The sequence below is a fragment of the Camelus ferus genome, chromosome 26 (genome assembly GCF_009834535.1).
Source record: "Camelus ferus isolate YT-003-E chromosome 26, BCGSAC_Cfer_1.0, whole genome shotgun sequence".
NCBI lineage: Eukaryota > Metazoa > Chordata > Mammalia > Artiodactyla > Camelidae > Camelus > Camelus ferus.
This window is the reverse complement of record NC_045721.1, coordinates 11,547,250-11,570,659: the sequence shown is the minus strand read 5'-3', so window position 1 is coordinate 11,570,659 and position 23,410 is coordinate 11,547,250. Positions and strand designations below refer to the sequence as shown.

At 40.9% G+C, this 23,410-nt stretch overlaps 1 protein-coding gene and 1 long non-coding RNA gene across 11 annotated transcripts in view; one reads left to right on the top strand and one right to left on the bottom strand.

Annotated features, from left to right (window-relative positions):
* LOC116659962 overlaps positions 1–23,410 on the top strand; it is a 168,014-nt gene that overhangs the window by 6,608 nt on the left and 137,996 nt on the right. The gene's annotated exons all lie outside the window — the stretch shown is intronic.
* Positions 9,167–23,410, bottom strand: part of TRMT9B (tRNA methyltransferase 9B (putative)) — a 51,187-nt gene continuing 36,943 nt past the window's right edge. For 8 of the 10 annotated variants that reach the window (XM_032468341.1, XM_032468345.1, XM_032468344.1 and 5 more), the window contains 2 exons: positions 21,639–21,812; positions 9,167–16,385 (listed from right to left, as the gene is read on the bottom strand). In XM_032468341.1, the coding sequence (XP_032324232.1) occupies positions 15,370–16,385; positions 21,639–21,812 (1,190 nt within the window). In that variant the 3' untranslated portion in view covers positions 9,167–15,369. The remainder of the gene's footprint in view (positions 16,386–21,638; positions 21,813–23,410) is intronic. The other 2 variants (XM_014557926.2, XM_032468348.1) reach the window with 2 other exon arrangements.

Sequence of the window (23,410 nt, the reverse complement as noted above, 5' to 3'; positions counted from 1 at the left end):
GGGCCAGCTCTATTGGCTACAAGTCCAAGAGTTTATCCTTCCCTGTACATTTGTTTCATGTAAACTCCACATATAAAAACAACTTTAAAAAGATGTAATCTGCATGCTAAAATGCCAGATTCATGATTTAATTATTTGGCTCAGTCAGTGAGCTGCAAGTTCAGAAAATAAAACAAACAAACAAAACCCTAAATGAAAGAAAACATTTCTGAAACAAATTGCCTTCTTTCTGTCAAAAGTCCTCATATGCATGAGGTCAGACAGGAAACAGAAATAGATCTGTGTGTTATCAGAACTGAGCTAAAATATTTGCCTTTTTCCTCTTGTGGAATATCACCTAAAAGAGACACTCATTGTGTTTGATGTATGGATTCAGAGCCAAGAAGTTCCTGTGGTGTTTAGGGTCTCCTGTGGATTGGTTTGAAACTTGGGGTTGAACCAAGCAAAGGGACTCAATATCTTGGATGCTGTCTCTGAGTAGGGGAAGATATACAGAGATGGGAAAAGGAGAAAATGAGAGGATAGCTGGTCCACTCCACAAACTAATTGAATGTTATGGACGAGGCACTGCTCTAGGGTCTTCACAGGTAAAGAAGATGAGGTTCCTCCCATCCAGGCGATTATCACCTGCCTTGAAAAACATAAAGCACTACAGAAGTGTTCTTTCCTATGATGTTGTGAACAGTGTCCATGAGGACTGGTGTTCTCTGGGAAGCCATCTGAATGCTTCGTTCTTTGGTCATGCAGAGCCAAAGAAAAGTAACCAAAAATGTGAAATCTCAGCTTTTTAAAATTTAACATTATCAGTGCTTACTATCTTCCATGGAGGCCTTGGGTGGAAGGTTACAAAACAGGATAAATTTTCACCTAAAAATAAATGAGTGGGTGCTACATAATGGAAATTCTACCTGGGTTAGAATTTCAGCTCCTTTTGTTTCTCTTCTCCGTGAGCTTAATTATACTGAAACAATTAAATGAAAAAGTTGAAGGAAAATATTTGAACAGTTAGAATTTGTGCAGAAAAGCATGACTTTCATTTTATTCACTTGATTTTGACTTTAAGCAAGAACACGTTTTTGATCAGATCTTTGAGCAGTCTCTCTCAGACACACCATGGGCTACTGGTTCAGCCAGGGGTGATGGGAGCTGCCGTCCTCCCTCTAAGGGCTGAGGTAGCCCTCCTTTCAGATACAAAGAACCACACCTTCTCTCTTCCTCCCATCCCTGCTGTTCAGGAAGTGTTCCAGTTCTACCCCAGCCATTTCCACCCAGGAATTACCCTTAGTCACAGTCGGTGCACAGATGTGACACCTATCGTTTTGGGGCCATCTCACACAGCTTCATCTGTCTCTCTCCATCACATCTGTCTTTTTTTTTTTTTTTTTTATGGTTATCACGGGACTTGGAAAGTCTCTTTCATGTTCATTTATTTGCAAGTTTATTGTCACTTCTTGTCCCTCTAAAATAGAAGGCTAATGAGAGCAAGGACTTTGCTTGTCTTCTTGATGACTGTGTTTTTCTCATTTAGAACAGTGTTTGGCGTGTCATAGGTACGCAGTCATTGTGGTGGTGGTTGTTGAAAGTAGAGTGTAGTCGATTGTAAACGAGAGAACTCGGGCAAACAGGACGTTCTCCTGAGTGCCGCTAGAGGGCGACTTAGAGTAGCTGAGGGGAGCGGTGGGGCTGGAGAGCCGAGGGAAGAGGAGCATCAGGGTGTAGGGAGGGGCTAGAGCAGAGGTTCTCAGAGTGTGGTCCGCGGAGCTCCGGGGGTGGGAGTGTCTCTGAGACCCTTTAGGGGAGTCTGTAAGATCAAAGCTATTTTCATAACAGCATTAAGATGTTGACTTTTCACTGTGGTGACATTTCCACTGATGGCACAGAAGCAAGAGAGGCTGTGGCGTGACCCAAGGCAGCAGCAAGCCCTCCCACACTCTCACAGCAAAACAGGTTCCGCTTTCACTGAAGACCGCCCGGGACCGATCAGCGAAAGCTGTTCATCTTGTGAAACCTCGACCGACAGCACGTGTCTGTTTCGTGTTCTGTGCAGTGAAAGGGGAAATACACGTGGAGCATTTCTGCTGATCAGTGAAATGTGTCCGTTTTCTTGAGGAAGGACCCTTGGCAATTGAATCATGAGCTAAATTATCTTCTGCGGGGGGTCATGGAACAACGTTTCTACTTTAGAGGATGAAAGACAAACTATTGTTATTTAGATGTGGGCATTTCACAGATATTTTGCTAAAAAGGAATAAAGTCAAGTAAAACAACTGATACTGTCAGTTGCCAGTGATAGATTTTAACTTTCAAGAGAATATTGGAATTACCGATAACCTGTGTCTATCACAGGAAGCTCGACATCTTCTTTACGGAGACTATTCTTATGAGATTGGTGGTGATATATTATTAACAATGCGATTTTTGATGTTGGGTAATAAAATATGTCAGCATTTGGAATGATCTCTATAACTCAGTGAATCGGTATTTTCCAAATGCTACCGATGCAAGGGAAAATGATCTGTTTAAAGAGCAAAATAGACCAATAGATTTCATATAAGAGAGTTTAAAAAGTCCATTGACAAGGTTGCAGATTCCACACTGAAAATTAGCTTCAAAGAAATGAGTATTTACTGAGTTTGGCTGTAGTATCAAAGAGTATGTATAATTATCTTTAAAAAACATTAAATTACTCCTCCCACATACGAGGGCTGATTTTTCTTCATAAAGTTCAGCTAAGACAAGATATTACAACAGATTGAATATAGAAGCAGAACAGGTATGAGAATCCAGCTCTTTTCTCCTACGCCAGACATGACAGATTTGTAAATGACATCACTCTTCTCACTAAACTTTTTTTGTTTGGGAAGATCGTTATTTGTCATAATTTATGTCAACATGTGATGCATTATGTTTACTTTTAAGTAAATATTTAAAAAAATTTCTTAGTATTAATGTCTAATATGGTAAATACTGATAACTCATGTTGAAAAAAGAAAAAACCTGCTCAGAATCCTCTTTTAAGAGTGTAAATGGGGAAAAAACCCAAAAAGGGTGTAAGTGGCTTCTGAGACCAAAGTGTTTGGAGAACCTCTGGCCTAGAGCCTCTGGCTTAAAAGAACTCAGCATTGGCTCCAAAGAAAATAAAACATTTTCTTCTTACTTTTCTCTTTAGTTGAGGCCAAATCCACACCCAGGAATTGAATTATAAAATTATATTAAGGGGAGGTGGCTAACATTTACAGATGCTCCTTTGCACTGTAGGACATCTGCTTTTGCTTATTCCTCAGACCTATCCTATGAGGTAGTAGTTATTCAGTCCCCTTTTGATAGAAGAAGAAAGAGCCTCAGAAGAGTTAGTTGCCCTGCCAAAGATCACACAGTTCCTGTCTGCCCCGCACTCCATCAGATCACAGAACACCTGATAACTATCAGAAATGTTTAGGTCCAAAATACTTTCACTTGAAATGTAAGTATAATTGAGGTAAAATACAGTTTTGATGTATTTGAATGATCCCAACCACTGCCTCACCACGTCACCACCCCATGCTAGCGAAGACTAGTGTCACAGAATAGTTAACCAAATTTCCTGCAAAATCCTTTCAATTAGCTGGGCCTCTCTTTAAAGTTCTTGGAATAATTCTTCTTCCTAAGGAAAATGGTTGTGTGTGTGTGTGGTATTTTTCTTTCCTTCTGTTTGTGTTCTGGCATTCTTTTGTGAGTATGGAACTGATTACTAACCAGAGTCAAACAGCTGAGTCAGGCTCCCTGTGAGACCATGAACAGTGCGGATTTCCAGCCTTTGGTTTGATGTCTTATCAGTGGCAGATGTACCCACTGTGGACAGTTCACATGGCTTCCTTCAGTTTCCTGAATTGTCTGAGCGGGGGACGTGTGTGCACAGGGCACGTGGAGACAGAAGAGAAGACAGAAGACAGAATCTACGTGGATTCCCTTGGATTTTGTGAAAGGTTTTCAAGTAGGCATGAAGAGGGCCATGTGTTTTGGTAGAAAGATGCCGGGTAGCCCAGTGCTTGCCTTCCACAAACTATCTGTGTAGTTTTGAGCAAATTACTTAGTTCTCAGGCCTGATTGTGCCTCCTGGTAAGACTTCCTTCCAGCTCTGAAATTTTACAACTCTGAGTTCTACTCAAAGCCTCACTTTTCAGCTGGCCTCACTTTGTTGCTCTGAAACATGGGTTTTTCTTTCTGATTTTACGTTACATGTGCTCTTCGTCCTCTTCAGTTTCCCTTTATTATCCCGACATTAAGTCCCCTTTAAGTTCTTCCCAAATGGTTTTCCTTCACCAGCTCTTATCATTCAGCTCTCGCTGTCTCTAAAATCGTATTACTGATGGTTGATTTTTTTTCTTAGAAAGAAGCCCCTGAGCGGGTTCACTTCCTGTTCAGTTCAGGGAAGGCGGGTGTTGGTGGTGGGGGGTGTTGTCTAGGGCTTGGAGACGATGTTCTGTCAGGATCCACCCTCAGCCTACAGATGATGCTGGGCTGGCGGCCGCTTCTCCAGCTGTGCTCTATTTTTATTACATTTAATTAGATTTAAGTATGCAGGATAATAGCAAATTTAATTCATCTGCTTTCATGGCCCAGTATGAACATTTAAAATGGAACCAGGACGTTAAATTTCTCCTGTTTTCTCCGCGAGCTTGGGCTGTGCCTCCCTCTGCCTGCTTCCCCAGGTCCTCCCCGAGCGCGTGTAGCGCCACCTGGTGGTGGGACGGGCTGACGCTTTGCCGCCTGATTTCCTATCATGCTTGCTTCAGAAAACCTGTGGGCTGAGAAACACAGGCAAACAGGGACGTAAATGAAATACTGGCCACATTTGCAGCAGGTCTGTCGGTGTACCAAAAGTTCAAATGTATGTTATTAACCAGGAAAATGTGTAAGTGACAGAATCTCTGGGACCTTGTAAAGTGAGGATTTATGAGTTTCTTCACTTTAGGTGAGTCATGTTCAGTTTTGAACTTTCCACTGAGCTTTTTGTGTTCTTAGTGTGAGATCCTAATGTCGGAGGTTGGTAATTTACGCTCCCGTGAAAAACATGTGCAAGTTGCTTGGTTTTTCTCAGCCTCAGTTTCTCTTTTTCCCCATCTGTAAAAGACCATTTCTAAAATCCTTCCAACCTTTTAAAAAATTTCAATCAACCACAGACACTGCAAGTCTGTGATTTACTCTAGTGATTGTACCTACTTCGGATCCATGATTTTTTCCATCATCTGAGAGTTTAATGTTAACAGGAGGTGTAGAAAGAATACCAATAGCTGTCATTGATTGGGTACTGCTCCATCTCCAGTGTTGTTTTAGGAACTTTACACACGTTTGCCTTTTTATTTCATCTTTAAAAAGTTCTCACTGACAAAACTCTGAAAGATAAATATTATTAGGCCCACTTTACAGACAAGAAATCTAGTCTAAGACTGCCACATCTTGCCGTCCTTGTTCACAAACTGGTAAAGAAGATAAAGTGAGAAATATGCTATTGTCATTATAATTCATGATAGCACCATTTGCCGGGTTCCAACAATACCAAGTATATTTAAGCAACATCAGAGGATATATTTATCTTTCATGTACTCATAAAGCTGCTGTCGCCAGGCAGTTGTTAGAAAAACAGTAAAAAACAAAACCCCAAAACCCAGTGTTTCCAGGGATTCAGAGGGGCACTCACACTTTTAAGTGCTTAACGTGGTGCCCAGACCTCTTCCCCGTGTGCTGAGCAGGGAGGAGAGGTAGAGACAGATGTTCAAGAGTAACCGTGGTGTCCCAGCTGCTGACGCGGGAATGGCAGGTGGCCTGTCAGCACCATTGCAGGAACAGCTCTGGGCTGCCCTAGGCGTGGCACCATAACGGCATCCCCTTTGTTTTTGTTGGTTGGTTTGCTTGGATCTTCCTTTTGACAGCTGAGCAACCTTTCCCAAAGTGTGCTCTGTGGGGTGGTGTTAATACATTTAACATGGAAGGCAAAGCTTCCAGGTCAAATAGTATGGGGACAACTGGGCTGAATAACTTTAAGTGGGTTTCTGGGCTCTAGTGTAGGACGGCTTGAGACGTTTTGTATGTCAATGTGTACTTCTATTTCATTTATAAATTAAATAACCCTCAATAGTTGAGGATAAGACAGGAAGTGGAACTCTCCCTCCTATGCTGGGAACCTGGCCCCTGTTGGTCTGTGTGTGTACATTTCCAAAACTGTCCTCATGGCCTCAGCTTGCTCATGTAGGAGGGCACAGTAATGCTGATGAGGGATGAAAATGTCCTCTGGCTGTCACCTGGCAACCTGGTCTGCACTCCCACAGCGCAACCACGAGCCCAGGATCTGCTGCGCCCTGGAGGTGGGGTTGCACCATCCAGGTTTCCTGGTCCTCCCAGCATCTTGCCTTTAGGTGACCCACCTGGGTCCTGTTGGCATTGGGGTTTTTTATTTTACCAACGGTTTCAATTAATAATCAGCTCCACACTGACCTGATGCCCAGACGGACTGTCCTATATCATAGAAATTAGTCACGAGTTAGTTTATTTTAGGGTGTAAACTGTATTCTTCAGAAGTCTATTAAGAATTCCTAGTCTGCCAAACATTTTCTGGGAAATCCTAGATCCTGACTCATGGAATCTTACCACTTTAGTAATCACATCTTCCCTATGTGCTGGGCGCTTTACATATATTAATTTGACTACCCTCCCTCCCCCACCAGCAACCCTATAAAAGTAGGTGCATGTAACATCTGTGATTTATAGAAGAGAAATTGGACCAAAGATTGGTTAAGCACCTTTCACCCTTAGACCATAACGTGCGGAATCTCTCGGCACTTCCTGCTGTTTCCCCTCATTGGCCTTTGATACCCTCTGCTTCTTGGAATGTCAGCTGATCCTGACACAGCCTTCTGGAGCACTCACTGACCCCTGACACTTCCCTCCTTCCCCAGCTCTCCCCTCCCCTTCCTGCCCTCAGCCCACAGCCCTGAGTGTGACATAGTTGGAACAGCTTCTGTGTCAGACTCTAGATGAAGTTCCTGTATTAAGACATAAACTGAAAGAAACAAAAAGCAAACTTTTATGTACACTCTTGACCTCAATTATGGGAAAAGTGCCTAGAAAAGGAAGCTGGAAGAAAAGATGGTGATGAGATTGTGTTAGAGTTGCAGGGTAATGGATGATTTTTTCCCCTTTGTGTTAGTTTTCTGAAATATGCTTATGTAAGACATTAAATGGGAGAGCTTTATAAAGAAACTTTTAAATTTCTTTCCAAAAACTGAAAGACATCTATCAGTTCAAATAGTTAGCATACAATATCATGAAATCATAAGTAACCTTTACAATAGCTACCTTTTATCAGTTGATTAATAATTGCTGCTTACCTCACATATATCATTTGAATCCCCATAAAAAGTCACCAGAGAAGCTACTATGATGCTCTGTTTTGGACTTGAGGAAACCAAGGAATAGCAGCTTGCTCTGACAGCCTCTTGTCTCTGCACAGATTTGTCTGAATTGCTACCTACTTACTAACTTGTTCGTTACCAGGTGTTTGAAAGTCACTGTCAACAGCGTCAGTTGGTTCTGGAAAGACCTTTAGACGGTGCTGGGAGAGTGCTGTCGCCACAGCTGACAGAGGCTTTTATTCTCCAGAAGAGGGCGACCTAGTTCCACCCTGACCGCGCAGTCCTCTCCATCACAGCCCCTCTGCTGGGCTCTCTGTTCACAGCCTCCCAGGCAGCCAGGTGGGAATGTGGGAGCCGTTTCCTCCTTTTCTTCTCCCTGGCTCTCCAGTCAGATTCTGGCTTATTCTGTCTTAGCTCTGCACGTGTCTTGTTTTCATTTCCAAACCTGCTGTCCCACCTCTTCACCATGACTCCTCCAAACCTCAGTCTCCTCCCCACCACACCTTCGACCCCTCTGCTCCAGAGTAATCTTCCAAAGCATCTGCCCAGAAGTTGTCCAAGGCTGTCTAGCAGTAGAGGTTGAAGTCTCAACTTCTAGCGTGGCATTCAAGGCCATGAGAATCAAAACTGCAGCCTGCTTCTGCTGTTTTCTCTGCCTTTTTCTCCCTCTGGCAAAAGCCACCTCCCCATGGAGCAGGTAGAACCAGGGGGTTGTACAGACACATCCACGTGCAAAGCTGAGGACCCCTGCTCTGTGGCACATGACTGTGGCAGGCAGCCTGACCTCCTGGGCCTCGGTTCCCACATCTACAAATGGGGCTCAGTCACACCTGCCCCTCAGGTCAGTGTGACAGTTAATGAAACTGGAAACATGAACGTTCTCAGCACAAAGTGGCCACATGATAAATGGCACCATCACTGTTACTGTCATTGCCGTCAGTTTACTCTGAGCTTTTCTTTCTCTTCGCCATTGTCCAAATTCCCTGCCCTCCTCACCGGTCAGCATGCCACCCTCTAAGGTCCAGCCTTGTGTCACCTTGTTTATGATAACCCTCTTCTCCCCCCAGGGCTGCCTGGTTCTCTGTAACTTCCTCTGAGCACCCCTCGTGCCCCGAGCCCTGCAACAATGAATGACTGTCCCATCCTGGGCACCCCTGATGGGGCCAGCGCTCCGCCAGGCATTGTCAGGTTCGGGTGAAAGGGGTGGACGGGGTTCCTGCCCTCGTGATGCCTGTACTCTGGTAGAGAAAAGATGTGCTAAGGAAATAAGTGTGTGTGACGAATTTCAAAAGGAAGGCTACACGGCTCTGGGAACATAGAGAAGGAATGTGACTTAGCATCTGGTCTGGGTTAGGGTGGGCCGACCTAACTCTAACGGTTAGATAAGTGGTCACTGGTGGTTTTCATTTTACCTGTTGATTAGTGAACTCCAAGGACCAAACCCACATCATCAGTTTTCGTCAGCGCACCGATGCTCAGGGATGTGCCATAGCTCAGGCTGCGTCCGTCGCAGGGGAGGGTTGGGGTGGGAGGCAGTCAGGGCTGCACGTGCCAGAGCACCATCCGCTGCTGGGACGCGGTCCCGCTGAGCGTGTGCGGGAGCCACAGCAGGGCCGGGCTCCGTCCCTCTTACTTCACACCCCCCGCTGCCCCGTCCCCAGCCCTGACAGTGGGCGGGCACCGTGCAGATGGAGCAGGTCAGGAAGGAGAACAAGAGTGCTTGTGTTCCAAGGACATAGAGAATGATGCTCTTTCAATATTAGCACTGTATTTTCACACACACCCGCCTTCAGATAGTCATTACACTATTAACAGTATTAACAGTTTTTTCATCTTAAAATACATCTTTTGTTCTACTTAATAATATCCCTTTATTAACCCATTAAAGACAACTCTGTTATTAAATGGTTAGTTTGGTTTCCTTTAGACAAAGATAACAGACCCCAAATACGAATTTGCCCGGTTTTCCTGAGTCTCAGGGGAGGTGGCTCTCTGAAAGGAAAGGGGGTAATTCCTGTCCTGTCACACCCAGAATGGAGATGAAAGTCAGGATTGTGTTCGTCTAGCAACATTAAAAAAAATACACTTAAACATGACTTAAACTATCTTATACAATTCATACACATACAAATTTTTAATATGTGTATTTTTAATACTTTTTTTAATAATACTTATTACAAAAAGATCCTAAACTTTATTGGTTAATGCAAATAAAATATCTACAAGTAAGTACAACAGTCAAGATATTTTACATCAACTTGTGCTTTTAAAACTATTTCTAGCTTCTTCTGAGAAAAGCTAAAGTAACTGTGTATTGGAGAAGAAGAGGATTTTTGCACTTTTGATACAAATACACACCCGAGGAGGCACAATAACATATGACAGTTCTCTTCAGATTGCCCCGAAACAAAAGAATCTATTCAATGAAATACATTTCCACTGTAATTGCTAATTTAATGTTTTCACAAGTGCATAAGAAAGTCACTAGTGACGGCAAACACTTAGACGTTTAGGAATATATATACATATTTACATAATATATATTTAAGAGAACACCTATGGAAAATGGGACAGCTTTTACACACATATTCAGAGCATCTCAGAAATCCCACTGGGCCCACATTAGTGAGCCTTAAGTATTGCTAGGGTTCTTTGTAATTAAATAAGAGTAGAAAGGCAAACCTTTACTCATGGTGTCCCTCTACATATGTTAATAGAAAATCTAATGGAAGTGGTATGATTAGCTCATTAGAGAAATGCCTGTCATTCAGCCAGATTCCCTGCTGGGTGAGCATAAATAAAAATGTAAATTTTTCATGTAATTCAGCATTCAGTTACACTGGCTACAGGTGAACCACAGTGACCCTCTGTCTTTTCTATACAGAGGTAATACCTAGAGAAAAATAAATCTGTTCCAGGTGGAGATAATATATTGTTACATGTGAACTAATTAATAATTAATTGGGTTGGGATAAATTTTTCTTCCCCCAGCCCTGGTTGAAGAAGAGACAAAACATATATTGATTTGCCAGGCCAGAGATCCAGTTTCACAGTCAGCTCTCCGCAGTGTTCCATCCGATTGGTCATACAGATTATATTACAGCTCTCTTCCCACCCAGACAGAGTGATGACAAGTGCATAGTCCATTGGGAAATACCTGCATCTGGAGGGGGACAGGATGTGGGTTATAACTGAAATGACTCACATTCCTGCCGGGGCATCACATCCTGCGGGGCGCATGTTATGAATAAAAAATAGGACAATTCACAGTTGGTATTTTCTGTTTGATTAGCTCTCTCAGGTTTCCATGTTTGCATTCCCCACGCCATGTCAGATGCTTTCTATTTGCGTTATAACTCCAATCCTTGGTTGATGAGAGTCTTTCTGTAATATTCCCACTCCAGTTTTGTAGATGACTGAGGTTGCAAATATGGAGTCTGTAATATCAAACCACTAATCATAATTTTGAGTCAAGATTGGGATGAGAGGAGTTGAGCATTTTGACTGGAGGTCTGCTGACGTTTCATTTCTGTAATTTCTTTCCACCCCCATGGTCTTTCCATCTTTTGGATGGGTGTGTGATAACACTTATCTCATGTGCACTTTGAATTGACAAAATGAAGCCTATTTTCATGCATTTTTCTTTAGAAAAGGATTACAGTTGATATTGAAATCTTAAGTTTACATCCAAGGGATGTGATCATTACTTGTAATTATGTAATTCCTAATGAAAGTGTTGTTTAAAACAGCAAATTGCAGAACAGTTGCAAGGGATGAGGCTGAAAAATACTTGAGAGAATTTCTGAAGGGAGGGATGCATGCCGTCCTAAGGACTCTGCATTTTATTCTCTCAGATGCATTGTTTGCTGAAATGTGTTCCACAGAATGCTTGTGCTAGAGAATGTTAATATGTCGAGGGCAAGCTCAGTGAAATCAAATTACAGTTTACTTTAGGGGAAGCCTCAACTATGCTAATATGCATTGTGGTTCTCTGCGAGGGGTTTTTGTAAATTACTTTTTTCAAACTAAACAATATAATGCGGTGGTCAGTGCATAAAGAATATGAAAACTGCCAGTTTGGCACTTTCAGCTCAGTTAATTCTAATATTGTGCATATACTTAACACACCTGACACTCATGCCTTACAGCCTGTGTTTCTGGCACATAGCAGGGTTCAGTAAACAAACCAAAGGAATGAAATATCTGAATAGGCCTCTATTTTCCTACCTTCAAAATGGGAAAATAGTAATACAACTTTTAGAGGATATATGAGTTGGAGAAAAGTGATCATGGAGTATTTTGTGGCTATTTTTTCTAAAATTAAAATCAAATGGAAATGGACTTAACAAATGAAAAAATATAAAAGATGGGGGAAATATGTTAGGGATTCCTGTCCAGTTATTGTCTAACTGTGAAATCTTTGCTTAATCTTACTAAAGTTTATTTGTAAAGGGGATAGTCACACCTGCCGTGAAAGGCTCTTGTAATCTGCCAGCACCATGAGTGGTTGTCTGGGTCAGAGCACAGGATGGGGGTCAGACTGTCTGGGTTTGAATCTCAGCCCTACCCTTACGAAATGTGTGATTCTTACTGTGTATGTGACATTGGGCAATTTAATTGATTGCTCTCTGCTTCAGTTTTCCTCATCTGCAAAATGGGAACAATAAGTATACTCCGCCATGGGGAGGACTACAGATAGAACACTGTGTGTTATAGTAAGAAAACGTAGCTTCTCTCATTAGGGTTATTTCAGATTTCCTACACAATAGGATATAAATGCTCAGGCTTGCTCTAACTTGTCCTTTCTAGACTGCAGCTGCCAGCCAGTGGTTACACCCCCCTCTCCCTCTCCCTCCCAGACTAAGTGCTCACTGCTCATTTTTAAGGAGCACTGTCCCCCACTAAGATCAACAACTAGTGCGTTAGACCCTCTGTCCTCCTCCAAACCCATTTATTTTTACTTTAAAAAATCCATCAGTGCTTATTCTTTTTGTGACCATTAATATACAAGTACATTACTATTCTTAGCTGATTTATATTTGGGTTATTTTCTCTCTGGATTACTGCCAGCTTTTGCCTGTTCAGTTGATGGTCAGTGAAAACCCAGAGGAAGTCTTGACATCTCGAATTTGGAAGGACACAGAAAGGCAAACAAGAAACAGGAATCACACATGATCCTGTGTAGGGATGTGAGAAAGGAGGATCAAACCAAATTGATAGCCCAAGACATGTGTTAGATGATTTTAGGTCCTGGGACATGATCGAGTCATTTCATCACCTTAGTGACAATTTAAAAATTAACTTAAATAGGCCATTTGCCTGGTTCTCACTCTAATGTTATTTTGATTGCATCCTTTGTCCACGTTAATGCCCTTTTCCCCAAATCATTTGACTGTTTATATGAAATTCCTCAAGTAGGCCAATGAGGCTTTAATAAGACAGCAAGGGTTTTTTAAGGACCTTCTAATAATACCGCCACACGCTCCCCTCCACTTCAGATAGTGGGACTCCGCTGTGATGCTGGCAAGTAAAGGAGAAGGATCCGAAAAGACACTCTTTGATCCAGTATTAATAATAGATCGACATTTTCAAATTGCCTACTTTAGATAGGTCAGTGAAATCTATCATCAAACTAATTAAGGCAGACTGAACACACAAATAATCTGTGTACGCTTAAACTCACTTATGATTTGTATTTCCTTTTGAGGACAGTCCTAAGATGAGCAAGAGTTTTAAATGATCAAGATATTTATGTTATTTGGCTCTTGAATGACATATATATACACATATATGTATATATATATCATGTATATGTGATCTATATACACACACATACATATGGGTGTATATCTCCAAAGGCAAAAGTTCGAGTTAACAGTGTTTTTCACCTGAATATACTGAAGAGAGATTATCAACCACAAAGCCAAATATTTGCATACAAAATAATGTCTGGATGAATGGAATTCTTGTGCTTGGCAGATGAAGAGTGAAAGATTGCTATTATTACTGTTTTTTTATTTTCAGCTCTGTCAAAATTGTGTGAAAACATTCCTCTCTCAAGAACCATTCTTGAGAGTCATTTTATACAAAGTGGGGTGTGTGTGTGTGTGTGTGTGTGTGTGTGTGTGTGCGTGCATGTGCGCGCATATGTGTAGGAGGTTACTCACAAAGGTTTGCTCAAAGCTTTTCTGGTGCAGTCTCATAAAATGAGTTTCGAGTAAGTGGTAGACTCCCACCAGAGAGAGATGACTTCAAACAGATTTCTAGCAGCAAGACTGGGATTAAAGATACTTGTGACAGCAGGCTTCAAGGGGAGGAAAAACCCACAAATCATAAAAAGGTCATCAAGCCTTATTTGTAAGAACATCTCTAACTCTGAGAATCTTTTCTTTCCACCAAAAACCCACTTATATTCATGGTTTAATGCTCTCATTTAGGAAATTGGAGACATTAAATTTTAATTTATATTCCACTTTTATGTCACTTTGTTTTCATTAATGAAAACTGTGTGCAGAACAATACAAAACATATATTTCATTCCCACCATACATCATCATCAACCAAAAAGGGGATGATGCAATCTTACTTTGAAGCCAAGAGAGTAATAAACATCATTACTTTTCAGATACACATTAAAAATAATTCTTTAAGTGTCTGTGAAAGTAGCATCATTATTTTAGAGCGTAATTAACTGGAAGGAAAAAGGAGCCCACACAAATGAAATCTTTTGCTATTTTAGTAATTTTAGTGGAAAACAAAACAAGAATTGGGTTTCCTCCAGGATTATGGTGGTCCATACCGTAAAAAGGCTTTTGTCAAATGTTGATTCTGTCTGAAACTGTGTTCCTGGGTCATCTTGTTTCTGCTTCTTCTAATTATGTCTGTGTCTCAAGGTCCCTGACATGGATTTAAACAGACCCACGATGAAACATAAACAGATATGGTGACCAGACAACGCCAATCTATATTTTGGTCGGTAAAGTGGCAGAAATTGAACCTTTAATTAATAGGACTTGATTCTGCCTAAATCCCTAACGTAACTATTAAAATGCAGTCACTTTCAAAAAGATCAATGCCCAGATACTATTTTTTAAACTCCAACAACTGATCCTCCACCCAGGCCAAGTGTCTTGCACCTTACCAGTCCATTTGTTTTGAGAGCCAAAATAAAACAGTGCTTCAGCCAGAACCTCATGTCCTAAATATCCCTTCAGTTCATAGGAAAAGCATCCTTCCAGATGAAAACTCATTAGTCAGTCTTGGTCTTGTCATAACTGGACATTCCTGCTTCTAATAAGGTTGGGAAAACGCCACCTGGGTAACTTGCAGTAACTTCTGGTAGCGACATACTCCACTGTCTATGTGCTGACAGTGCGTTTCAAACCCTGAGCCATATCCGTAACATTGTTATGTACTTATCTTGAAGCAAGTTTGCTTATCATTTAGAAAAGTTCTCATAACACTTCTTGTCTCTCTCCACCGTCTCTCACCTTTCTGAGGACTTTAAGTAGAAGCGAGGCCTTGACAGTGAAATAATTTATCACATGGTTCAGTTTACATCTGTACAGTGGTACACATTTACCTGTTATCTTGCACACAGATCTAATAACCAGAGAAGCAGGAGTCACCCCCTTACTGTATAAAAATGATGTTTTTTAAAAGGTGTCCTTAAAAGCAGAATCTTTTGAAATCACTGTATAATACTGAAAAACAGTATACATGCATTCCTACAGTAATTCACACCGTGTTCTCCGATATCAACATTTAACCACAAATATCCTTTGTCAAATGCTTTAGATGCCAAGCTCTGTGCTTCCCTAAAGACTAACAAGACGGTAACATCATAGTCTCTACAGACCAAAATATAAACAGATTAAAAAAATAATGAAACTGGATGCCAACTCAGGTAACCGTATCACAGACCCAGCGAGAACATGGTTCATCTTTTGGAGGAGCTGTCTGAAGTGACCCGGCTCAATCACCACTTTGCTTTTTTCTCTGCGATGACACACCAGTTGCCGTGATCGTTCCCGGAGCTCAGAACGTTGAGCTCTGACACACTCTCCTCCAGCAGGCCGCAGAGCTCGCCTTCTCGAAACACATGGTAATAGCGCATAAAGGCTTTGGCATCCAAACCACGGGGCCCTTGGTCTTTGCCAGAAACTGCATCGTCACCTGGGTGGGAATCTGTGGCACTGACTGCAGAAATCCTCCTCCATAGTTTACTAGCGAAAGGGTTACCTTCTTCTAAGTCATCTGCATCCACACTGTTCTCATCAGTGCTGGCGCTGTCCGGAAACTTCCCACCTCCTCTGTGGTCTCCGTTCAGATGCTTCCTTGGGGCTGGTGCTCTCAGCCACTCCAGACGTTTTTGAGCAGTGCCCACAAACACTTCCTCATCTAAATGTTGCTCTCCTGTTGAAAATGGCTCCGGATGATCCAAGTCTAAGCTGGAGTGGCCGGAAGGCTGGGTGGAGATCGTGTTACCGGCCCACCCTTCTGTGTTTTTCAATGATCTCACACTTTCAATTTGCTTCCTCAGAGTTGATTCATCCAAAGATCTAGAGGAAAACCAGGAGCGGAAAGATTTTCCCCAAGTGTTACAGAACCCATTTTCTTCCTCGCCTGCCTTAGAAATACTAGCACAACAGGTGCCGGCCAGAACGGGCTCGCAGTCCACGCTGTGGGACCGCTTTGAGTCCCAGGGCCCCTTTAAACACATAGAACAGCGACCCATAGAGCAGGGAGGGTGGGCGGGAGGGCTCCTCTCCGGGGGCCCACACAGCTGCTTTCTCCCGGGCTGGCTGGGTTCGGAGAGGAGCTGGGAGCACAAGGCTCTGTCCCAGGGAACAAGCACATCTTGTTTTTCAAAGTGCCGGTTCTTTTGTTCCATGGCCCAAACATAAATCATCAGCTGGCCTCCGGGAACTAAGACCCTGGCCATTTCTTTGATTGCTCTGATTCTTCTTTCTTTTGTAGAAAAATGATGTATGACTGGAAAAGAAGAAACTAGACCTCACTGTGTATGCACACACGTAAACCTACACATTTACAGACTAGTATGTTCCATGGAACAATGATGCAATTCTGACATGTAGTAAAACCTCCTTATTTCCTGCAAGGCAGGCAGATAGTGAAAATAGGCCTGGTTTTAAGAGAAACATAATTTTTAGCTTCAGCTCCTATACAGGCAGACCTCGGAGACACTGTGGGTTCCGTTCTAGACCACCGCAGTATAGCAAGTATCTCGACAAAGTGAGTCACATGGATTCTTCGGTTTCCTAGTGCATATGTTTATACTATTTCTGTGGTCTATTAAGTGCATAATAGCATTATGTCTAAAAAAATGTACATGCCTTAATTAAGATAACTTTATTGCTAAAAAATGCTAACCATCATTTAAGCCTTCAGCAAGTCCTAATCTTTTTACAATAGTAATAACAAAGATCACCACAACAGATATAATGATAATTAAAAAGTTTAAAATATTGCAAGAATTAACCAGAATGTGACACAGAGACATGAGGTGAGCAAGTGCTGTTGGCAAATGGCTCAGATAGACTTGCTCTATGCAAGGTTGCCGTAAACCTTCCGTTTGCAGAAAATGCAGTATCTGCAAAGGGCAATAAAGTGAGGTCTGCCTGTACTTATTTAGACAACAAATCTGGGGCAATTATTTAACTTCTGTGGATTTTGAGTTTCTTCGTCTGTAATAAGACACCTGGAATAAATAAGCTGTAAGGTCTTCCAGGTCTAAGATTTTATGAATTTTGTTAACCAGACAAATGACCAGTGTGAATTAATAACACTTGAAAGAGAGCCCTAAGTTAGGTAAATGTTCCCTAGTAGAATTCTATGAAATAGTTCAATGCTTTAATGAATGATTTGCACTTCTAAAGCCCCAAAAGATCAACACCACTAATCAGGCTTTATAAAGTTAATGAAGCAAATGGAAGTAGGGAAAAATGTTAAAGATAGTTTTTCTGTTTAGGTAATGCAAAGATAAGCCAGCCAAGCTCCAGCTCGAATGACTGCTTATAATTTTTATTAATTCTAATATAATATAAAATTGTTGCATATATTTAAGTAAAAGCAATTTATAGGTCATCATCTTACTTCCAATCTTTGCAAAGTTAAAGTGAGTCGAGTGGGATGGCCTGGATCTAGTCTTAGGTGTGTTATTTGGCATATTTTTATCAAACCATATGTAGAAGGTGCTAGTCCTGCAGAAAGTCTGGACACTACCACTTGGCTGTGAGTAGTGGGGGAACAGAGGGTGGAACGGCTCCTGTAACCCTCACTGCAATCCAGCGTTTGGTTAGTAGTGGTTTTAGGCAAATGAGTCTCTTCAGTTTACCTGGCACAGAGACAGAGTAAATGTCTAACATGAGATGATGACATAGAGAAAGCCGAAAGCTGTCAAAGAAACAGTATACCAGAGGCACACTTCGTGCTGTTCCCAGTCTGGGTTTGGGTCCTATCAGCAGGCACAGACCCGGGTTTCTCTTGCTCTACGGTGCAGCAGGGTCAGAAGCTGCAGGTACGAGGTTAGACTGTGTTTGAAGAACAGGACATCAGTGGATTTTGTCTTTGATCTACCGGTGACTAGCCTCCTGGTCTTTGACCAATCACTTCACTAGGTGTCAGACTGTTCCCCCAACCCCCTTCCCCAGAGAAGGGGCCCTTTGCAGTGGTCAGTTTGGAAGCTTACACTTTCAGAAGTAGTGTGTTGGTCAGTGAGCTACAAGGGGGCAGAGAAGTCAGGATGAGTAAGACTTGGGACAGTACTAAGTGTCACATCTGTGACTGCTCTGGGCTGTTAGTATCTCCCATAACTTACACCTAATTCACTGTGGAGCCTCAAAGGATGTATTTTCTAACTACAGTTGACCGTTGTCATCTGTGGATTTTGTATTTGCAAATATACCTCCTCGCTAAAATTTATTTGTAACTTCAGAACTCAGTACTCTCGGTGTTTTCGTGGTTGATCGTTGACGTGAACAAGCAGCCAGAAAGTTGAGCCTCCCGAGGCACCCGTTCCCGGCTGGGGTAGAAAGAACAAGGAGGCCTCCACCATCTTGTTTCAGCTCCGGTACTGTCATCTGGTGGCCTCTTCAGTCTATGATCTGTTTCGTGCTGCGTGTTTTGCATTTTTGTGCTTTTTGTTGGTGATTTCGGTGTTTAAAATGGCCTTTGAGTATACGGTTGAAGTGCTGTCTAGGGTTCTTAAGTATAAGGCTGTGATGTGGCTTATCTAGAAAATCCGTGCATTAGGTCAGGTGTTAACGATGCTGCTGGCATGAGTTCAACATTAAATAAGTTGTCTTTAAACAGAAACACACATAAAACAAGTTTATATATTGATTAGTTGACCAAAAAATATGACCAGAGACTCACAGGAACCTAATCCTGTATTTCTCCTGGGAGCAATGGATTAATATTTGTTAACTCGGTGTTCACAGGGATGTTACAGATCATAACTACTGTGAATAATAAGAATTGACTGTATTCTTTTTTTTTTTGGCCATTAAAGGAAAAAAACCCATTATTTTAATATAATAATCTCATTTCAGCATCTTCATAAGTCTTTGACATTTCAGGATTCTGGGCTTCAAAAGAAATTTTGTTTTCAAGGAAGAATGTCTGTATTTTTTCATTTCTTAAACATTTGTTATGTGATCATCCATTTTAATAGTATAATTCCATTCAGGAAATATCTGAATCTTTTATACTATGTTTTATATTTATATTTAACCTATAATACTGAGACATCTTTAAGTCAAATGTTTTTTAAAAAGAAAAAGGATACAAATGAAGTTTTCATTACATATAAAGTGTATTATACATGCACACGCATGTATAATGTCCTGATAATAAACGTTGTGAATGTAACCCAAAATGGGACCTAAAGATATTTTTATAAAAATTCAATGTCAGGAAACAATGCTGAATTTTTAAAGGATAAAATCCCCTTTTGTTTAAAAATCATAATCACAATATAAAGACAAAAGTAGTCTCAATATACGTGTCCTGTAGGAGAGGTTGTTGAATTGAACAAATGGGTGGGTGGAATTCAATGACTGGATTCCAGAATCAAATGAAAAGTTACACAAGATCATCTTTAAAGTCCTGTTATATCTTGATATTTTATTATGTATTGTTATTTAAGTTTTTGTGTGTTTTTTTCATCTAACTGTAGCATTCAGAATCCATGGGTTTAGCAGAAAACAGTTTTTCAACCTCAGCACTGTTGGCATTTTGGGCTGGAGAATTCTTTATCATAGGTAGCAGGCACCAGCTAGACAGTAGCACATACACACTCCCAGCTGTGACAACCAAAACTGTCTCCAAACGTTGACAAATGTCCCCTGGGGGGAGGGGCAACATAACCTGAAGTTGACAACCACTGTCATGAATAGTTGATTGACACTATTTCAGTATATTGCCAAATTTTTAGAAAATCTTTGTCATACTATCCCAAAAGTAAGTAGAAAGTGTTTCTTTTTGTAATCTGAGGGTAAAACATAAGGAATATATAATTAGGTAGGAGGCTTACCCTCTCATGTTATTATTAAGAGACATGGAAAAATATGTGTTTATATATTTAAAAATATATTTCTTCATGTTGAGATAAGCAAGAAATGCCAACACAGATTGTAAATAGAGAAGTAAACATAGATGGGCTTAGGAGAAATTCCTCATAACATAGTCCTAAATGTAAATCTAACTGGACAGTCAGCACCCCACATTACTGATAGTTACAGTTCATAAAAACACATGCTGGGTTTCCACCCAAGGAAGCAGTTTTAATTGGAAGATGGCGACCAGGTGTGCTCCATTTCCTCTGCAGATATGAGACTTGAACTAAAGAAAAAAAAGACTTCACCATGTACATGTGGAGCATTTCCCGAAAGTAGGAAAGTTGGTTGGGTCCTCCCATGCCCTCAACAGTGTTTCAACAGCATAGCAGTTTGTAGGTAGTAGTGTAGATCCCACAACTGATATAAACAGAAGAGAGCAAAAAATACACTTCTCTGACCTCCCTCCGATTTCTCGTTCTTTGGGTGTCGTGACCAATCCAAAGACTTTCTTCCTATTAAAGGTTCAGAGCACTGTCTAGTGTTGTTTGGTTCAACAAGAATCTCTCCTCTTAATGCTTACGACTAAAACGGACATAACAGTTTCAAATGCAAAGAAGTAGGGCTGTCGTAGAGCAGGTTTCCAAGGCAACCATCTCCTGCCAGTCCTAACCAGTTCTAAGGTTATGGCATCCAGACCTGCAGCCCCTCACTATGCAGATACAGTCCACATTTAATGCTGAATACATCAGTTTCTCATCTGTTTCACTAGAGAGCAAACAGTCTTATTCAGTATTTTTATCTAGCAGTCAGTTTCATATAGGTTCACCTTGCTTTGATATTGTATTCAAATACAGTAATTTTTTAAAAGTGTGTTGGAGGAAATAATTTCCTTTGCAAAAGATTTTTTTGCTTTGGGAAAGAATTTGCCATAAGATTCCCTTACGTAGCAAGTTCCCCCAACATAAACATACTAGGTTTCAGAAATACATGTACTGAGTAAAATGAGCCTTATCTGTGTATGTTTCATGCACAGATTTTTACTGTTTCTTTTGACTCTTGGCATGTGTATTTGATGGGCACACTTGTTGGAAGAATATGAGGAACATATTCCCTAGATTTCTGAACAGTCTCTGGCAGCAAGAGAGCACAGTGGTCCTGTACAAACACTGCAGTCTGGGACCCTGTGAGGCTGTCTTCCCCAGTGACCTTCGTACAGTAAGTGGCAGATTGGTGACACATCCTTGCTGGTGGTATTCAGTGCATTAGTCCCACAACATTCTGCTAAGAGAGGGCACGCTGGTGGCCTAAAAAAGGTAATGCCTTCTAAAGATCTACTTTACATTGCTTCATTTCAGTAGAATAAAGTACTGTTTTCAGTGAGTACAGTTCCTCTTAATATTTTCTTGCTCATCAGTAAAAGAAGTTAGAATGAGTCATCAAAAAAAAAAAAAACAGTTTGAGGGTTGAACTAGTTCAAACAATCATGGGTACCACCCTAAGTATGTTTGAAATTAGTCAAATAATTCAGTTAAATAATAACTGAAATATTTTTTAAAAACTAGATAAAATGAATCACCTAGATCTTTCTGCAAAGAATAGATGTTAAGTCGTGAAAGCGGCCTCAACCAAGAAACATTATTCTCACTGTGTGACCGGGCTGCCTTACCTCCTATGGAGATGACGGCATCGAAGCCCCGATCCCTAAAGGGGAGATTAAGGTTGTCACATACCATGACTTCACATCCTCTACTCCGGGCAATCTCTACCAGTGGCCCACAGTAGTCACAGCCCAGGGTATGCACCTGGCTGTTCACTTTTAGATACTTTCCAGTCCCACAGCCTATAAGAGAAAAACCTGTGTTACATGCCATCCTTAATAGAAAGTGGAAAATTATCTGTTACTTTGTCTTTTAACAGAGAATAGAAATAACTTTATACAGGCACACCTCAGAAATATCACGGGTTCTATTCCAGAACATCGCAATGAAGCGAGTCGCACCAATTTTTTGGTTTCCCAGTGCATTTAAAAGTTGTGTTTACACTATACTATATCATCTAAAACATTCAGCAAGTCTTAATGTTTTTGCTGGTGGAGGCTTTGAAATCCTGGGAGAGTTAACAGAATATGATACAGAGACATGAAGTGAGCAAAGGCTGTTGGAAAAACTGTGCCAATAGACTTGCATGATGCAGGGTCACCACAGATCTTCAATTTGTAAGAAACTGCAGTACAGTATCTGGGAGGCACTGTAAAGTGAAGCACAGTAAACTGAAGTCTGCCTGTATTAAGTCACCAAGACAGAACCCAGCATGGCATGAAGGTACACACAGAAACAAAAAGAAAAGCCTTCAGAGAGCACTTACATGTTTTTTATAGGAGAGAAGAGGGAAAGGGAATGGGAAAAAATATTGTTTATTGAGTATTTAATGAAGTCACATCCATAGGGCTTCCTTAACATGCTCGCACAACCAAAAATGTCAGCTGGACCCCAGCAGAGAATAACAGTTTCCTGGTATCCTAGTGACAGTGTCCACTCACTTTACAAAAGTTACCTTCACTTCCATATTTCATTATCTTTAGATCAATATGTTCTGGGTATTTATTCTGCTGTTATCTCACCAAAACTTCTTACCACTTGCCGACTGTGTAAAACAGACTACTGTCAACAGCTTTTCCATGGATACGTATATAAAATAATTTAGATGCCAAAATAAGCCTTTAAAATTTTTGTATTTGAATTTGAATGAAAAAACTTTGAATTCAGCATCTTTTTATTCAGTCTATAGTCAGCGCTAGGTTTTAAATGATCTCTGTTAATTCAGAATACAATTCTGACAAATAATTTTTTTTTTAAGTAGACCACTTTTGACGTTCACTTTCTGGTGGCAGAGACCCAAATAATTCAAGGTTTATACAGCCAAAAGATTTAGATCAATCAGATCTCACTGATTTACAATAAAGAAAGTAATAACATGAATGATCATCTTGAGACAAACCCTTCTACAATCTAGTACCTAGTATTTTATTGTAACACAGACATATCATTGAATTCTTTTTCAGAAATATTTAAAGATATCATTAGAGCTGATGTCCATACCTCCTGGCATTATCTCTGGTCATTTCTGCCTGAAAAGTATCTACCGTTGTTCAAAGATGGTTAGTTTGCCGCTTCTGAAATATGTCACAATACTCCTTAATAACTCCTCCTTAATAGGTGCTGTTCAAAATTATGAGACACTAAAAGCATAATTAAGATTCGCTGATGCCAGCTGAGACAGTGGAGAGCTTGTGAATAAAAAATAAGATTTCCAACATTATTATTTCAATGTAAGTGATTGAAGTCTTAGGAATATTTTAGATCTCATAGCCACTGTCCCTAAGAATGCTTATGAGAAAAAGTATCCAATTTTTGAGAGCAGTCATGGGGAAAATATAAT